At 30.8% G+C, this 16,718-nt stretch overlaps 3 protein-coding genes and 1 long non-coding RNA gene across 5 annotated transcripts in view; 3 read left to right on the top strand and 1 right to left on the bottom strand.

The window, feature by feature from the left end:
* The window catches only part of LOC100881127 (tubulin monoglutamylase TTLL4), a 302,465-nt gene extending 294,522 nt beyond the window's left edge, over nt 1–7,943 (bottom strand). For both annotated transcript variants that reach the window (XM_076534078.1, XM_012282193.2), the window contains exons 1-2: nt 7,820–7,943; nt 6,171–6,228 (exon numbers count right to left, since the gene is read on the bottom strand). The gene's annotated coding sequence lies outside the window, so the exon portion shown is untranslated. The remainder of the gene's footprint in view (nt 1–6,170; nt 6,229–7,819) is intronic.
* On the top strand, nt 3,326–5,546 carry LOC100882836 (enhancer of split m7 protein). Its single transcript, XM_003701919.3, has 2 exons — nt 3,326–4,136; nt 4,260–5,546. Exons 1-2 carry the CDS (start codon nt 4,062–4,064, stop codon nt 4,806–4,808), a joined length of 624 nt encoding a protein of 207 aa, XP_003701967.1. The 5' UTR covers nt 3,326–4,061; the 3' UTR covers nt 4,809–5,546.
* LOC105662103 (uncharacterized) lies at nt 7,085–8,226 on the top strand. Its single transcript, XR_013038902.1, has 3 exons — nt 7,085–7,564; nt 7,646–7,788; nt 7,871–8,226. It is a non-coding gene; the product is annotated as an uncharacterized LOC105662103 (long non-coding RNA).
* Nucleotides 8,227–9,369: 1,143 nt separating this feature from the next.
* Nucleotides 9,370–16,703, top strand: LOC105662105 (uncharacterized). The gene is made up of 9 exons (XM_012282197.2): nt 9,370–9,647; nt 10,581–10,745; nt 10,836–11,030; nt 12,345–12,529; nt 12,867–12,987; nt 13,525–13,732; nt 14,056–14,384; nt 14,954–15,121; nt 15,209–16,703. The coding sequence occupies exons 1-9, from the start codon at nt 9,567–9,569 to the stop codon at nt 15,344–15,346; spliced, it is 1,590 nt and encodes a 529-aa protein (XP_012137587.2). The 5' UTR covers nt 9,370–9,566; the 3' UTR covers nt 15,347–16,703.
* The last annotated feature ends 15 nt before the right edge of the window (nt 16,704–16,718 follow it).

Below are 16,718 nucleotides of genomic sequence, written 5' to 3'. Positions count from 1 at the left end.
ATGGATGTTGGTGTGTTTGATGAAGTTAGAAAGGGAATTTTGGGAAGTTTGAAGTTTGGAAATCAGGGGGTTGGGGTTTTGGAGATTTGGGAAATGGAGAATTGAAGGTTTTGTGATTTTGAAGATTTGGGACTTGAAGAATTCAGGATTTGGCAATTTGACAATTTGGGAATTTGTCATTTTAGAGATTTGAGAATTTGGAAATGTGAGAATTTTAGAATTCAGTATTTAGAGAATTACAGAACTCATCCTCCTACTTATAAAACACTTCCTTCAAACTCATTCTCCTCTTTATGAAACACTTCCATCGAACTCATCCTCCTTACAAACTCCTTCCCCCAAAATCACCCTACTTAAAATATATCGATTAAAACCTAATTACAAAACGCCTCGATCAAAATCGCCCTCCTAATTATGAGATATTAATAAAACTGTGATCCATAATATGATAGAAAGTTTCGTACCTCTAATATTAAAGTTTATTACGCGGTACTTAATACACCGCATAATGTGCAGCTATATCATGCAGCCATATAGCTGTACACTTGACTTACATAAAGTTACTTAAAATTATTTTGATTGACGTACGAAAATACTGGTGTCCGAATATATTCGCATGTCTGCGTACATGCGTGCCGTTCATAAATCGAGAACGAGGCATGGAAATCACTTTCGGTTGGCTGTTACGTGTAATTGCGGTGCCGTTTCAGATTCGAGCAAGAATTTAATGGACTCGTGATTCCGCCGGCAAAACTCCGACTGATTCTGTTAGTGATTAACTCCATATTGCAATTTTTCGTAATTTCGGACGGAATGATCGTACTTTTTCTTCGAGGAACTTTCCTTTGGCTTGGACTATTTAATGCTAGCTTTACAAGACATTTTGACGCATTTCGAATTTTTAAAAATTGTAAAAACCGTTCGCATTTTTATTTTATCTTGTACGGACTTTTATCCGTTGAACGAGGTAAATATTGAAGTCTATTTTCTTCAGAAGCTTTGAAATATTGAAATTTGCTATGTGTTAATCTATATTTTCGGTGCAACGTTATGAAAATGAAAATTAGTGAATTTAGTACAAGAACAGTTGTAAACATATTATTTTATAGAAGTTGTAGGTTGATAAAATTGTGGTAATAAGGTGACTTAATGTTTAACTTATATGTTAATAATGTATGCATTTAACATATGTCAATAAATATGTCAATAATGTTTAACATATACTATATTATATAAATTAAATATTATTTTAAATAATAACTATGTTATGTTAAGTATAACTATGTTACAATATGTTAAATATTAATTATGTTCATATGTTAAGTATTAGTAATGTAAATATAATTTCACACAAATTGATATATTGAATAAAATATGTAATGTACTATGTAAATTATTATTGTGCTTTTGGTAAGAATGACAAGGGTGTTTTGGAGAATTGGTGAAATTTTGAACAACTTTAAAATTAATATTTGAAAATTTAGAAAAGTTGAATATTAAGAAATTAAAACATTAAAAGTGTGAAAATTTTAAGATTCTGAAGTTTTTAGTTCTAAACTTCTAACATTTAAAATACAAAAATCCTAAAAATCTAAAACTCTAAAACTTCAAAATCCCAAAATTCTAAAACACCAAAATTTCAATATTCCAAAACTCTAAAATTCTAAAATCTCAAAATGCTAAAACTCCAAAATCCAAAAATTTGAATATAGTCCAAAACTCCAAGAAAAAACAAATTCTTAAAACATCCCAACAACCTCACTAAATAATTGAAATTACTACTAACAATTAAAACGTCACCGTGACACCATCCCTTCAAATGACATAATTCATAATTTCAGAACCAACATAAACGCACAAATAAACTTTGCTCATTTTCCAATCTCATAGCAACCTAAAAAAACTAAAAATAATCATGAAAAACTTCGACATTCACCACCGAGTCACAAGTATAATTTATTCCTGAACAAATTACATTTTACATCTTATACAACCCATCGAGATCTCAATAAAGTATCCCCCATTCATAATTCTCCATAGACTCACATCTAATCCCTGGACGCGTCAATATAATCCCTGAACGAATCCCATTTTACAACCTGATTATTGCTCTCCAAAACGACCAGAATATTCCACAAGACACAAAACTACCCATTTCCAAACGGACATGACACTGGTCCCGGACTGGTCGAAGCAATTAACGTTCAAAGGATTAGATGACTCATAACGATGCTCTTTCATCGGTATAACAAATTACCGCTCCGAACCGAACTTCTCGAAACACCATTCTCTTCACCGAGTGTATATATACATCTGAAAACGCGGAACGGTTATATAGTGAGAGAAGAAGGTTGACACGCGAGCTAGAAGTGGAACATCTGTATTTATTGTGGCGAGAAATTTGGTGGGAGAATTTAAGCATTTCAGGATTTTAGAATTTGAAATTAGAGGATTTAGGGATTTGTAGTTTGCACATTTGGAATTATTTAAATTATTAAACTTAGGGATTTGAGAAATTATGATGTACAACAAAATTTGGAAGTTTGATACTTAAGAATTTAGGGAATTGAAAAAGAACTATGTTTTTAACAACGTCAGGTCTTGTGGTTAATATCACCTTATTGTTCTAAATTAAATTTTAAATTTAATGACTAAACTAATAACTTGACTATCAATACCTTGATCACTATACAAGATCTTAAATTAAATTTTAAATTTAATGATCAAACTAACAGCTTGACTATCAATAGCTTCATGACTATACAAGATCATAATTCTATTGAAAGTTTCAGATATTAACAATATTAAATAAAGTAGTACATAATTTCATTATTCCTCTATCAACGTCAAACCTAACCTTTCGCATAACTGTATCTATTTATTCTCAATCTCAATTAACCATATCGACTAAACGAACGGATATTTCATAACTCGTTATCTACATCATCCGGTTATTTTACATAATCTGTTAAAAATGAGTACTTTGAAAATAATCACGGGAAAGTATCCCTCAAAAACATGATCGACAAAAGACAGAAAATAGTTAATTATCGTATTATTATCGTCCCCAAAAGGGCCCACGCCCACGCTCGTAATACATAATTAATCACATCCTTTTCATAACGTCAACTTTTATCGTGCAACATTTGTCTCCGCATATCCGCGGCGGTGTATCTCACGCGTGGCTATAATATACGCGGCAGAAAATGATTGATCAATTGCGGAGAGGAAACCGAGCTGGGTATGGTGGGGCTCCTCGGTGGCATGGTAGCCATAGACACACGTAGCCGTGATTCAGTTAACGTGTAACTAGTGGGATTGCGATCGGGAGAACGTCGGACTTGTGCCCAGCACGCTCCACGAGAAGGAGAGCGAAACCTAAGAGCGAACGAGACGGGATCGCGATAAGAAGACGTAGCACGAGTAACCACCTTTGGGTCCGCTAGAATGGAAAAAGGAGGAAGAGGGTCTTGCTCCTCTTCTACCTGGAAGAGAAAGAAGAAGGTGGATAGTTCGTGGTCCTTCCGTATGATCGCACGTTCGTGAAATAGTAGTAAGCCGAAAGGAGGCGAAGAGCGAGACGGAGAGAGAGAGAGGAGAAGGTTAAAGCCGTGCATACCGTGGCACGGCGAAACGGAGAGGATCAGAAGAGGTAGGAAACACGGGCCCGGAACGGTAGGTGCAACGGAGACGAAGAAACGGTGACGATGCTTGGTGTGGGCGCGTGTCTGGCAGCTGCCGCTTACAGGTGGTGTGCTTGCTTGGGAACCAACCTCTACGGACCGTTCCCACGGAAGGCCTGTCCCCCACTCACGGACCCTGACATCAGCCCCTCGCCCCACCCTGAAGAACTGTCCCTCGCTATATAAGCCATAGCCTCGCCCGACTGCCACCACAATCACGGTGAACGTTCACGAAACTCAGAACGCGTCCCCGAATCCTGCGAAACCGCTAATCACAAACAGTTCCAACGTTGCGTTGTCTGTGCGAGAGACATTCCAAGTGCGACGATCAGTGTAGTTATCATTGTGTGACATTTCGTCCTCCGCTAAGGATTAATCATGCAGATGCACGAGCAGATGATGATGGTCGATGGACAGGAGCAACCGATATCCAGGACTTATCAGTACAGAAAGGTACGTGTCTTCACCAACCTGTTAAACAAATTCAAGCTTAGAGTCTCGTAGATTCTTGTCTAATTAGAGCTTCTTAACTAGAGTTGTACAGTTTTTTTCAATGTGCCTTACCTTGATTTCCAGGTGATGAAACCTATGCTGGAACGCAAGCGTCGGGCCCGGATCAACCGGTGTCTGGACGAGCTGAAGGACCTGATGGTGACGGCCCTGGCCGGCGACGGCGAGAACGTGGCTAAGTTAGAGAAGGCCGATATTCTGGAGCTGACCGTGCGTCATCTTCACAAGCTCCAGAGACAGCAACGACTCTCTGCCAACCCCGTGATCGACGCGGACCGCTTCAGGGCCGGTTACACGCACTGCGCCAACGAAGTCAGCCGCTGTTTGGCAGCCACCCCGGGCGTGGATGTGGCTTTGGGCACCAAGTTGATGACCCATTTGGGCCACAAATTGAATTCTATGGACAAAACTGGACCTCTGACGATCCACGTGGCGGCGCCGCAATCCTCGCCGTCTTCTGGCAGCGAACTCAGCTCGGACGAGTACTCGATGCCTCTGACTCCGGCTTCGAGCCAACCTTCTCCGGTCAGAACGGACATCGAGGGCATCTCGCAGAGCCACCAGGGCCTTCTGCAGGTCGCCAAACCTAACGAACCGATCTGGAGACCGTGGTAAACGTGTGGGCCTAGGGACTTGAACGGGCAAAGCCGTCGTACCCGGTGAACGGGCTTCGAGACCGGCGGATTTACCGGTCAGAAACGAAGAGGATCGGCACCGATGGAACGAGACCGTCGTGTGACCAACCATTTACCGGTGTTGCAATTTTGTCTGTGATCTGAGCGAGCTGCTCTCGAGATGAACGTCGTGACAGAGGATTTCTGGTGTCTCGTTGATTCCGTGAAGAATGGACTATTGTTTTGCTCAAGACACTCGATGTGAAGGATACGTTAAGTTCTTTTCCCTTCTCTTTTTTTAATAATATCGCTGTTAGATTGTACACGCGGTAATTGAGAGTTGTATCAGTAGGATCTCGATGTAACGACATGACCGCATGCCACGATGCGGCACGAAGCTTTAATTTACTCGACGGTTAGAATTTTCTATTGTTTATTTGATAAGTTTTATCGAGAGGTTTTTATTTTGTCAATTTTGGCGCGAGAAAGAGGGGACGTTCGAGGGGAGGAGGAGACACGTGGAACCCGCTTTCTCCCGCCAAAATCGTTGTTATATGAGAATCTTCTCGGCCAACGAATTTTATGATTGTTCGGTGAACGATACGCCAGTTAGGGTAATTGATAGCTTATGTAAACGGCCGAGCGGAGGATATTGTGATAAAGAAACGTGTACCTGTGATATTTACTGTAGATGTAGGGAAATTATGCTAGATTTTTAATAAATATGTTTCACTGATAATTTTTGTCTAAAATTATTATATTCCCCCTTGTACTTGTTTATGTTTTTTAAGTTTTTCAAGTGGATCAATTTGCATGTTAACTTATATATATATTTTTATTAATTTATATATATTTATATAATTCAGTTAAATTGAGATATTAACTCAAATATTAATCCTGAGTTAAATTAAATATTCCAGTTGAGCTGGGATATTAATCTTCAGTTAAATTGAATATAAATTTTAGAGAAATTGAATTAAAATATTAAAAATAAAATTGAATTGAAATATTGAAAATAAAATTGAATTGAAATGATCTTTGGTTAAAATTTAAATGGAATATGAATCTTCAGTAAAATAGTATTGAAATAATAACTCATATTGGAATACTAATATTTAGTTAAAGTGAAGTGAAATATTAAACTTCAGTTAAAATTTAAATGATTTAAATATTGATCTTTAGTAAAACTGAATCTGTAGATAAAGTGAATTGAAATATTTTGATGTGTAAGCATACAATTAAATATTTTCACCTACCTTTGATTATTTCAATTGTTGACAATTAACAAATAATAAATATTCAATATATTGGGTTAGTATAGTTATTGTGAAGCTTGTTAGTTTTGAAGAATTTAAGGACTTACCCAATCAGGATTTCCTCAGATCAGAGCAACACCTTCCTTCCCCCACAATCACCTTCACCTTAAATATCAAAAGAATTCATGTTTTAACACAAAAAATACATATAATGATAATTGCATTAACAATTACTATTACTATTACCAAAAGTATTTTATTTTTTACTATTTCAATCCCTATTATTATTCTTAATTAAATTCTTTATTAGGTCTAGTAGTAGTAAAATAAAATTTTTGTAATAGAATAAACAGTCAACAAAGAATAAATATAATTTAATTTAATTTCTGTAACAGTTTGATAGGTTCATATTCAAAGTTTAATGGTATAGCTTACAAGTAGTTTATAATTATTATTTACAATTAGTTTATAAAGTATAATTTATAAATGTACAAATTACAGTTTATTATAATATGCAGTAATGAAAATAAAATTCAGTAATACTTTTCTAAATTTAATAAAAAAAATGCTGATTACATATATCAATTTTGCTAACTAATAGTGTGATTCAATTGCTATCATTTTAAGGTATTGATTTCTTTTTATTCACACAGTACAATAAAATATTTTTAAACTAGTTTTATTACTGATAAAATATTTTCATATAGTAGAAATCTTAAATACTATTGAAAATATGCAACTTCATCACTAGTTTAATATTAAATTGCCATAAGTAATTTATTGTTACTTTAAATAATTTTAAATTATATTGAACTAAGCTGCAAACTTGCAATATTACACTAAACAAATTTTTATTCAGTAATCAATATTAAAAGACATTCTTTTTCTAATTAAATAATAGTACATTGTATTATATACATGTATTATATTAGATTACCAAAATATCTATCTAAATATTTCAATTTAAATCCAAAAACAATTTTACATTCTACAATAAAATTTAATAATGATTCTCCAAAAATCAGTACCTACTTAAATTATTTAACAATCCAATATAATTTGAATTTTTATAATTAATACAAACGCATAAAAATTAATATAAAAACGATTTCCCTAGTTAAATATCATCTAGAAAACCTAACAAAACCATAAAACTTGTTTCCAATCGCGCGCGGAGAAAATTGACACTTGTATCGCAATCGATAAGCAATCAATCGCACTCGTAACTTCGATACCATCACAGATTATCAACGATTCACAGGTACACAAAATTATAAAAGAATAAAGCACCAACGCATCACAGATATTCTTCTTTCTTCTCTATTTCTCGTATCAAAGTTTTCTTTACGTATTATGGCGTGCTACTTAACGATGCTCCGACATATGTACACGGTTAAAGGGTTAGGTTAGTATTGAAACACAACTCTACTGTTTCAAGCAATACTTCAACGAGAAATATCAGTAAACGTAGTCGGTATACGATTTCCTCACTAAAACATTTGTATGTTGCGCGTGATAAGCGCTTCTTATCAATAAACGCAAGCAAGGTTAATTACTACCGATCTACAATTTACTGTTGCAGCGTTGGCGGTACACGTGCGAACATCGAGTAAATAGAAGAACATTTCGCGGTGAAACGTTGATAATCCGGGGATTTTCGAAGCACAGATTGAAGCACATAATCGATACAACAATGGATGAGGTCTGAATACACTTTGGGAAACGGTAAACACACTTATAACAGTATTTTACTCACTTTTCCGAGAAGGAGACCGCCACTCAGCTGTAGCACGTGCTGTCATTACAGGTGCACGACCACGCTACGCAGCCATCTTGTGTCGATTTATCGAAACACTTGTAACGGCCTGCATTTTTATATTATAAAAAGAAATAAATAAAATAAATGCGTTGTAAATACGATCTGGAAAAAATAGAAAATGTAGTAACGATTTAAGAAATAATATATATTTAATAATTACTTTTTTTTTAATGTGTTTCTTCAAGTACGGTTTTGCTCTCGATTCGATACTTTTATCAACGATCGCTCGAGTAGGCCTGTTGAATAAAATAAAATCATAAATATTGTAAATTATTTAATGCGAGGTTTCTTTTTAAAAATGTAGTTATTGAAAATAATTGAAAATTTATTATTTTGAATATTAATTTGCGTATAAAATAAAATAAATTTTTTATATGTAAATAGTGTAAAATTCTTTTCAATCGCCAACACACTATTTGTAAAATTTCAGTTAATTTAAGCTATAAAGATTTTGAAGATTTATTCGCGTGATTTTTAAGAAGATATTGCAGTTTTCGATATTATCAATATTAGATACCATTAAATGTCACTTGCAATATTATCGATATATGTAATAGAAACATTCTTTTTGTACTAATTTATTAAATAATTTTAATATTTTACTTATATTCAGACAAATATCTGTTACACGTATTTTTTTGTTAATCATCCTATTACAATCTTATATGTAATTATATAAATATTTTTTTCATTGAAACAATAAAATATTTGTAGTTTGCAATTAAAATATTAATAAAAGTTAAAAATTTGAAAGAAAATTATAGAAAATATATCCAAGAAAGATTATGTTTTTGTGTTAATCGAGATTGAAGGAAGCTAATGGGAGTCTAATTGAGTTACACAATTTTTAACTAAAGAATAATTACTGTAATATTTTACTGCAATATTATGTAATAAAATACAGCTAAATATGTTTAGCAGTATATATGATAAATATTGACAGAAAAATACCTTTATTTCTTTGAAAAATGACGAGCAATATCAGTCTTAGCACTTCGATGCAGCCTCCATGCGTGGTCCAACGAATGGCAACGGTTTATCGATGGAGAAAGTATCGATATATCGCTACAATTTGGCGCCATTTAAGTGGCGCCATTTGCATCCGATAATTTAAAATCCTTTACTTCAAGCAGAAGTAAAGGAACTAATTTTCATAAAATATCTTGTAAAATATAAATCTTTTCTTTAGTATAAATTTAAAATTTACTAAAATTAATAGAAAAAAGCAATGGAAAGGAAAATCAAAACTAAAAAAGCACTGGATAAATAAATGAATAAATAAATAATGTAACAACTAAAATTATTTTTGTTTGTAAATAAATAAAAGAAATTATTAATTTTAATAATTAACTACAGAAGAATTATAAAAACTAGTTAACCAAATTAATTAAATTTAAATAGTGAGTTAAATTTTTTAAATAAAAATTATTGCTATTAAGAAATAACTGTTTTTAAACAATCATATTCTCATAGTCTTATAACGGGGTCGCTCACCTTACTTTCTTCCTAAAAACTGCAGCAATTAGATAATTTATCGTATCGATCGCTTTCAGTTCAGTTTCCAAGCAACCATTGTGCTGTATATATATAGTAATCTGCAGTTATTATCACATCAGTGAAAGAAGAAATCGTGCAATATACGTCAGTCTACGTTATTAAATAATATTGTTTTTAAATTGCAATTATGGTGCAGAGTAAAACTACTGAACGAGTGGTGCCTAGTGAGGGTCACCAAAAATCGAACAAGCCAATGAAAAATGTTAGAGTACGTCAATCACTGTCACATGGTTAACTCATTTAAATAATTTTTTAAAATTAGCTTATTTAGATAGGTATAATAACTCACATTAATTTTTTTAAATTTAATATCAAGTTTTTTTAGTATTGTTAAGATATTTAATTTAATATTTTATAAGATATTTAATATTGTCAAGGTATTATTTTTAAAGTAGAATATTATGTGTAAAGTGACATTATTAATTAATAGTTTTAAAAATAATGTATTGTTATACAAGTTAGTCTTTATAACATACTAATTAAAATTAGTATATTTATTATTATTTTTTTATCTCAATTGGGTGACTTTACAAATTAATTTTTTTAAATTATTTTACTTCACAATATAAAATAATACAAATTTGTTATAAATGTTTTGGTATGATTTAAAAATTTTTGACAGCACTGTTAAATTTTAGTATTACATATTTATTAATTATTACATATTTTAATTTATTAATTAATTGTTGGCAATATAAACTAGCACAAATTTGTTATAAATGTTTAGAAATAATTTTAAAATAACATCACTGTGTATAAAGTATTGTTATCATTTTCCACAATAACATTTTTAATTTATTAATTAATTATTAACAATATAAACTAGTACAAATGTATTAGAAATATTTAAGAATAATTTTAAAATAATATCACTGAACATAAAGTATTATTATCATTCTCCAAAATAACATTTTCTAATTCAATTAAGTTTTCAAATTATCAGCAACTAACAATTTTCGCATTTGATATAAATTTGCACAAAAACTTTTTAACACCCATTTAACAATATTAAATACAAAATTATCAGAAAATAGCACGAGTCACAAAGTCTCTATTTCTCTTCAAAATAACAGTTTCTAACTTCTTCAGTAACCACTCCTCTCTTTCGATTTTCCTAAATGAAATTTCCTGCTCCGACCAGATATCAAAAAGTTCTACAAAAACCTTAACACCGACAAGTGCCCCTCACCCAGCCTGCGAAGCCACTTCCGTTATTAAAGAGAAGGATTCCGAAGAAGAACACAATAAATCAAACGAAGTTAAAAAGGAAGATGGTGTTGTAAGAACAGTTACAACCGCTGTGGAGGTGCGTTTTTGTATCCTTATGAAGTTGTTTCATTTTTTATCTTATTCTTCGTGATCAAGTTCCATGGCTATCTATTTTCTTCTGCAACAGGATATTAAAAGGAGAAGGAGAGAGGAGAGATTGGCGAAGGAGAAACAAGCGGAGGAAGAAAGAGAACGATTTGTTAAAGAAGCAACAGAAAAGAAAGCTGCAGAAAGGGCGGAAATCATAAAACAGGCGAAGAGATTGATTCTTTACAGGAAACCGATGTGTCGGCGAATTAATCAAGGACTCATTGCTTCTGAGGTATTTTTGTACTAATATTTTATCGAGATATTTTAGATGCAATTTTAGAAATATTTTACACGTGTGAGATACATGGAAACATTTTTTATATGTGAAGTATATTAAAATGTTTTTCATATGTAGAATATGTAAAAATGTTTTGCATGTGTAGAATATGTATAAACATTTTTCATATGTGAAGTACATAAAATTGTTTTACATATGTAGAATATATATAAATACTCTTCATATGTGAAGTACATAAAAATGCTTCTCATATGTAGAACATATATAAATACTCTTCATATGTGAAGTACACAAAAATGCTTCTCATATGTAGAACATATATAAATACTCTTCATATGTGCAGTACATAAAAGTGCTTTTCATATGTAGAATATATATAAACACTCTTCATATGTGAAGTACATAAAAATGCTTCTCATATGTAGAACATATATAAATACTCTTCATATGTGAAGTACACAAAAATGCTTCTCATATGTAGAACATATATAAATACTCTTCATATGTGAAGTACACAAAAATGCTTCTCATATGTAGAACATATACAATAAATACTCTTCATATGTGCAGTACATAAAAGTGCTTTTCATATGTAGATTATGTATATACATTTTTCATATGTGAATTACATAAATATATTTTACATATATAGAATATACATAAATACTTTTCATATGTGAAGTACATAAAATTGTTTTACATATGTAGAACATATATAAATACTTTTCATATGTGAAGTACATAAAATTGTTTTACATATGTAGAACATATATGTATAAATACTTTTCACATATACATACAAATGTTTTGCATATGTAGAATATGTACAAACATTTTGTATATGTGTAACATGTAAAAATATTTTCCATATGTCTAATATGTAATATTAATAAATATAGCATATGTGGAATATATAAAAATATTTTGCAAATGTAGAATATGTAAAAAAATGTTATTGTACATATGTCGATACATACATATTCTTCACATATGAAGTATATAAAAATATTTTGCATATGTGGAGTATATAAAATTATTTAGCATATGTAACATATGTTAAAATGCTTCTTGCTCAACTTTAAAAAAATTGAATCCTTCATTTCCTAAAAAATATTAGTGTATATCTGATTTAATAATTAAAATGAACAAAGGAATCATAATTATATTTAATTTTATTTATAATATTCTTCTCATTCGAAATGTATCAACTCTCCTCAGTCCTCTATGTCTAAAAGCATACAAATTTTTGTTTCTTATTTTTGTTTTTCTTAAACGATGTGTTAAAATGATTTATTATGATTGTATTAGTGCTTCAGGGAGTTGGATGCTCAACTAAAATTTCGGGAAATTATTAAAAATGCAGATAAAGAGGCTGAAATAGCGTACGTGAAAGCGCTGAGGGCGGATATGGAAAAGTATGAAGAAGAAATGAAGCAGAAAGCGGAGAAACAGTTGGAAAAGAAGAGGAATTATTCTGTGGCTTTGAAGAAACAGTAAATTTGATATTGTTAAATTATTATTTATTTTCTTTATTATTTAATATTAATTAAAATTAATTTTATAGATTATTTTCTTCCTGTGAGATTATTCATTGAAACGAAACAAATGATTTTTAATCAACTGAAATATCGTTATTATATTTTCAATAATTTCTCAATTTTTCTTCTACAAAATTAAAATATGAAGAAATACAGAAAATTTTTAAACAAAATAATTTGAAAAGAATTTTTAAAATAATTTATTTAATTTAATACCAAAGCTACTAATTTAATGCTAAACAAAATAATTTAGAATAGTTTCGAATTTGTAAAATAATTTCGTAATTTTCAGGATCGAAGAAGTGGAAAAAGCAACGAAAGAAGAAGAAACGAAAGAATTCGAAGCTCAGAAACAAGATCAAATAAATATGGCTAAATATTTGTCCGATGCTAAAGAATTTGAAATGCAAAAAGTTGGTTCTGAATCATTTATTTTATTATTTCTAAGTGTTCTTCTTTTAAAGATATCTGTAGATAACAGTTCTATATTATTTTATATATTTTGAGTTTCATGTGTGTAATATGTCTATAACATATTGCTTTTGTGTTTCTTTATTTGCATTTATTTGCATGTTTGTAATAAATGTTTTTATCATTTTTATTTGTGTGTGTGTAAATATATGTATGTTGTTTTCATTTCAATAATTTATTTAATGTTGTTTGTGTGTAATATTTTATATAATCTTGTTTGTAATATTTTATATAATCTTGTTTGTAATATTTTTATATAATATTGTTTGTGTCTAATATTTTCTATAATATTGCTTTTATGCAATAATTTATGTAATATTGTTTTTATATAACACCTTCTAGAATATTGTTTTAATGTACTATTTTATGTAATATTGTTTTTATATAATACTTTCTACAATATTGCTTCATGTAATATTTTAAATAATATTGTTTGTATGCAACATTACATGTATGTTTACACATAAATTTGTTTGTAGCTGTTAACCAAGAAGCAGAAACTGAATCAATTTTTCAAAGACGCCATCGAAGAGAAGAAACAACTTAATTTGAAGCTCAAACATGAAGACGCGTTCGAGGATCGAGCGATAGAGATTTATAAACAAGCTAAAGCACGAATTGCGAAAGCATATAAAGAAGTAAAATTGAATGAGAACAAAGAGAGGGAGCGTAGAGCTGATTTCACAGGTTAATTAACTTTTATTATAATTATATTTTGTAGCTTATTACAAGAAGTCACTTGACTTGAGAGTCTACTAACTTTGTCTTACAAAGTTTCATTAAATGATATAAATAATATAAATAATATAAATAATATAAATAATATAAATAACCTAAATAACCTAAATAATCTGAATAATCTAAATAATCTAAATAATCTAAATAATCTGAATAATCTAAATAATCTAAATAATCTGAATAATCTAAATAATCTAAATAATCTAAATAATCTAACTGCTCTAAATAATATAAATAATATAAACAATAACTGATGATATTTATTTCACCAGCCGAAAAGTTTCGCACACTCACACAAAGCAAAGGAGACATTGAAGAAAGAAATTACAAAAAAGCAGTGGAAGAGCAAGAAGCACAGTTCCAAGAAAAGGAGAAGAATCGAAAAGAACATGCGCTTCGATTAAAGAAGGAGATACATGATTTTAAAAAAGAAACAGAGAATGCCAAGTCGAAGTTTCTTCAAGAGGAGAAAGATTGGAAGACCTGGGAATTGATGCAGAGATTCAAGAGGGCTGAATATGACAAAGAATTGGACGCGGAGGAACGGAAGCGAGCGAGGGACAAGAAAATGGAGTACGCTAAGTCACTGAAGAAATATATCGTAAGTTAATGCATTAATATTATATTAATATACTATAATATATTGAAATTAATATAATATATGGACAGTTTTATTGTATTTTTATGACAAACATATTATCGTGGAAGTATGATAACATCTTCACACAATTGATAGATATTTACCTTGTTATTATATTTTCCTGATAAATATATTGTCATAGAAATGTTATAACGTAAAATTATATAATAACACTATAAAGTAAAGTACAGGATGTTAATTTAAACCAAAAGAAATAATATAAAAATGTGCATCTTTCGACGAATTGAAGAACACATATAGATTCTATTCTAATAATAACGGTACATGTATTTTTATTGCAGATAGTAATTATATTTTTATAATGAGAGTATGGAGATCTAGTTAATAATTATTTTTGTTGAATGTTAAATGTACAAATTGCAACGTTTCCAAGACCACAAATTATTTCCAAATTCAAGCATCCTCAAATTTCCAAACTTAAAAATTCCTAATTTCTTAAATTTACAAATTTCCTAATTCTCAGGCCATTACTCTCAAGTTATATTACCAAACGAATATTGCATTTACAGAGTGAAAGGGAGGTTACACGAGAACAAGAAAAGCTTGCTGAAGACAAAGCTATGGACATGACCGAAATAATTAACAAAGAAAATAAGAAAGTCCTCGATTACGCTGAAGAGGTCCTGAACGAATCGAAAGATGTTAGACCCCTGCTTCCAATCCTCAAAGCTGTGGATGTATGCAAAACTAGTTAAAAAATCTTAACTTCAAATATTACAAAAATATTTCAATTGCATATTTAACGAGTATTGTGACCCTTTTAGGACTGCAAGAGAGAAATGGGGCTACTGCCTCTGAAAAAGAGAGAAGCAACAATAGCCGAAGCCAAACGTAAAAAAAGAAGAATTCCACGTGTCTGCACGAAATTTGTTCCCGAGGATAAAATTTGTTATCTGAATTAAGAAGTGGAGTGAAATAAATAGTGAAATATGGAAGGAATAAGAAATTCATACACAACAATTATTAACTACATACTTTGCTGAAATAGAATTAACAGCGCTATACTATAAAACATACAGGATCTCTCTAAAGTCCAACCCCACCCTTACATTACGGAAACGGCGTTAAATATGGAAAAGTGTTTCAGACAAAAGTTGTAGATATCAAGGTTAAGATGGTGGCAACAATTTGACCTAGGTCGTTTGAAGGTCACGTCTTCAGTTTCTTAAATAGAACCCCATTTATTGCATATTGTAGCCTCGACGTTTTCAAAACACTACCTATGTTTTTTGTGCGAGTCATTCCCAAGATACGGAGCTTCAAAGTTGACGTATCGTCGGCATTCACATTACCCAAGGTGCACCGCGCGAGGGTTGCACGATCAGATTTACGCCACTTATGTGACAACTTTGAAGCTTCGTATCTTGGGAATGACTCCCACAAAAAACAAACATAGCGTTTTGAAAACGTCGCTACAATGTGCAATAAATGGGGTTCTATTTAAGAAACTGAAGACGCGACCTTCAAACCAAGGTCAAATTTTCGCCATCTTAACCCTTGATATCTACAACTTTTCTGAAACATTTTCCCATGTTTGAAGCTGTTATATGGGGTTTAGATCCTGTAGATATCTTATATGTATTAATAGAAACTCTTTGTGAAATCTACTGAAATATTTGAACTATTGTAGAAATCTGTAAGGTGAATGTATGTAGATTTTGATAGACGCGATTTATAAAATAGATTTTAATAGTGTTTTATATATCTTTTATAGACGATATGTGCAATTTTCCAGGGACTTTAATCCTTAACTTCATAGAGAGACGTTTAAGACCCCAGCTACTAAAAATGAATTTTACAAATAAAATACTCGTTATTTTAATTTGAGAATTAAATTAAAAAAATTAAATTAATCTTTGGAAGTTTTTAATCGATTTCACAGCTGATGTAAATTTAAACAGTGAATATGAAAAATAATCAGAAACGTAAAGAAATTAAAAAATGATCTGCACAGAAAAATTAAAAATTTATTTCTATTTTAATGTAAAAGCTGAAATTTTACTTAAATAGCCATGAGATATAAGTTTGAGAAGAAAAGTAATGAAAATATCGTGGTTTCAAAAATGATATTCTACTTTTCAGAATATAATGACTAAAATTAAAGCTGTGGTCATTTCATATTAATGTAACATGTGTGAGTTAAGGGTTAATTCTTCTAAAATAGAAAACAATTTTCATAAACAATGTTTTTGCAATTTTATAGCGCGTTACGTTTGATAGTATATTTTATTCAAAACTTTATTAGAACAACATAATTAATCATGAGAAAGACAC

This window comes from Megachile rotundata, chromosome 8 (genome assembly GCF_050947335.1).
Source record: "Megachile rotundata isolate GNS110a chromosome 8, iyMegRotu1, whole genome shotgun sequence".
Classification (NCBI taxonomy): Eukaryota; Metazoa; Arthropoda; class Insecta; order Hymenoptera; family Megachilidae; genus Megachile; species Megachile rotundata.
Note: the sequence above shows the minus strand (reverse complement) of the source record. Positions and strands in the feature narration are given on the sequence as shown.

What these genes read in the sequence shown, in the direction of transcription:
- LOC100882836 (XM_003701919.3), top strand. Translation starts at nt 4,062, where the DNA reads ATGCAGATGCACGAGCAGATGATGATGGTCGATGGACAGGAGCAACCG. An exon ending in GGACTTATCAGTACAGAAAG is followed by an intron (nt 4,137 to 4,259) that starts GTACGTGTCTTC and finishes CTTGATTTCCAG; the next exon opens with GTGATGAAACCTATGCTGGA.
- LOC105662105 (XM_012282197.2), top strand. Translation starts at nt 9,567, where the DNA reads ATGGTGCAGAGTAAAACTACTGAACGAGTGGTGCCTAGTGAGGGTCAC. An exon ending in CAGTTACAACCGCTGTGGAG is followed by an intron (nt 10,746 to 10,835) that starts GTGCGTTTTTGT and finishes CTTCTGCAACAG; the next exon opens with GATATTAAAAGGAGAAGGAG. An exon ending in AGTCACTGAAGAAATATATC is followed by an intron (nt 14,385 to 14,953) that starts GTAAGTTAATGC and finishes TTGCATTTACAG; the next exon opens with AGTGAAAGGGAGGTTACACG.